This window comes from Cyphomyrmex costatus, unplaced genomic scaffold (assembly GCF_001594065.2).
Source record: "Cyphomyrmex costatus isolate MS0001 unplaced genomic scaffold, Ccosl1.0 C2291091, whole genome shotgun sequence".
In the NCBI taxonomy this organism is placed as follows: Eukaryota; Metazoa; Arthropoda; class Insecta; order Hymenoptera; family Formicidae; genus Cyphomyrmex; species Cyphomyrmex costatus.
The window spans coordinates 1-1,270 of record NW_017274549.1 but is presented as its reverse complement, the minus strand read 5'-3'; the positions used below and the strand labels follow the sequence as shown (position 1 = coordinate 1,270).

At 38.1% G+C, this 1,270-nt stretch overlaps 1 protein-coding gene across 1 annotated transcript; it reads left to right on the top strand.

Moving 5' to 3' along the window:
• Positions 1 to 398: 398 nt before the first annotated feature.
• Positions 399 to 1,191, top strand: LOC108777715 (uncharacterized; the record flags this gene model as incomplete). The annotated part of the gene is made up of 1 exon (XM_018544701.1): positions 399 to 1,191. A coding segment is annotated over exon 1 (793 nt), but the record flags the coding sequence as incomplete, so codon positions are not given.
• Positions 1,192 to 1,270: the final 79 nt, after the last annotated feature.

The following is a 1,270-nucleotide window of genomic DNA, read 5'->3' as shown; positions in this document are numbered from 1 at the left end:
CACTGTCGGCCAACATACCGCGCGAGCTAGTGGCGCTGGCGTTCTTGTGAGAGGAGCCCGTGCAAGCAGCCGTCAAAAACGCAGGTTCGTAATATTTTCATTTTTTAGTAATTATGGTCTAGCACTTGTTATCTAAATAAGCAGAAATGTGTATTTGTGGTATATACTCTCTAATTCCTTCTGTTTACAATAAACCTTACTTTTATAAGCTTTACAAATTTTTGTGTTTTAATATTTAATCTTAAGAGGTTAGTTTTGGTGTTGGGGCTAAAAGTGACATTTTCTCGGGGCAGGTTGTGACAAACCACAATTAATTTGTGATTTGTCACAATCTGCCCCGTCGTGCTTCTTGCTGACTGGTATAATTTGAATTATATAAATTTGTTATTTTTTGCAGGATGAGGAAGTATAAAAAAAAGAGTGAGCGTGGACAAATATCTCAAGACATCTACGACAAAGCAGCATCTGTTTTAGAAGAGGATAAAACGAAAACAGTTCGTGGCATCGCAAAAGATTTTGGACTATGTCATATGACGCTAAGAAGATACTTACAAAAACGAAGCGAAGCAAAGAAAAAGGGCATACCTATGGAATCTGTCACAATCGGTTACCAGAAGAATAAACAAGTTTTTAACAACGATCAAGAGACTATTTTAGTGAATTATTTAACAAAATGTAGCCAAATTTACTACGGATTAACGCCAAAAGATGTTCGACAGTTAGCATTTGCTTGTGCACTTAAGTACAATGTTAGTATGCCGCAATCGTGGCATAATAATAAAGAAGCAGGAGTTGATTGGTTGACAGCGTTTTTAAAACGCAACCAGTCTTTGTCTATAAGAACACCAGAGGCTACTAGCCTGAGCAGAGCTACGTCATTTAATAAAACTAATGTTAATAATTTTTTTTCTAAATTGTCGGAAGTGTTGGATAAATATAAATTTTCTTTTTCACGCATTTGGAATGTAGATGAAACAGGTGTTACAACGGTGCAGAAACCTAGAAAAATATTGGCTCCGAAAGGTTCAAAACAAGTTGGCTCCATAACATCAGCAGAGAGGGGGGTTCTTGTGACTCTTTGTGTAGCAGTAAATGCAGCGGGTAACTCGGTGCCATGCATGTTTATCTTCCCGCGAATAAGATACAGGGACCATTTTGTTCGCGATGGACCTGCAGATTGCATTGGCGCTGGTAACTCGAGTGGCTGGATGACTGGAGTTGAATTCAGAATATTCATGAAACATTTTATTGACAGTGTGAAACCATCTCC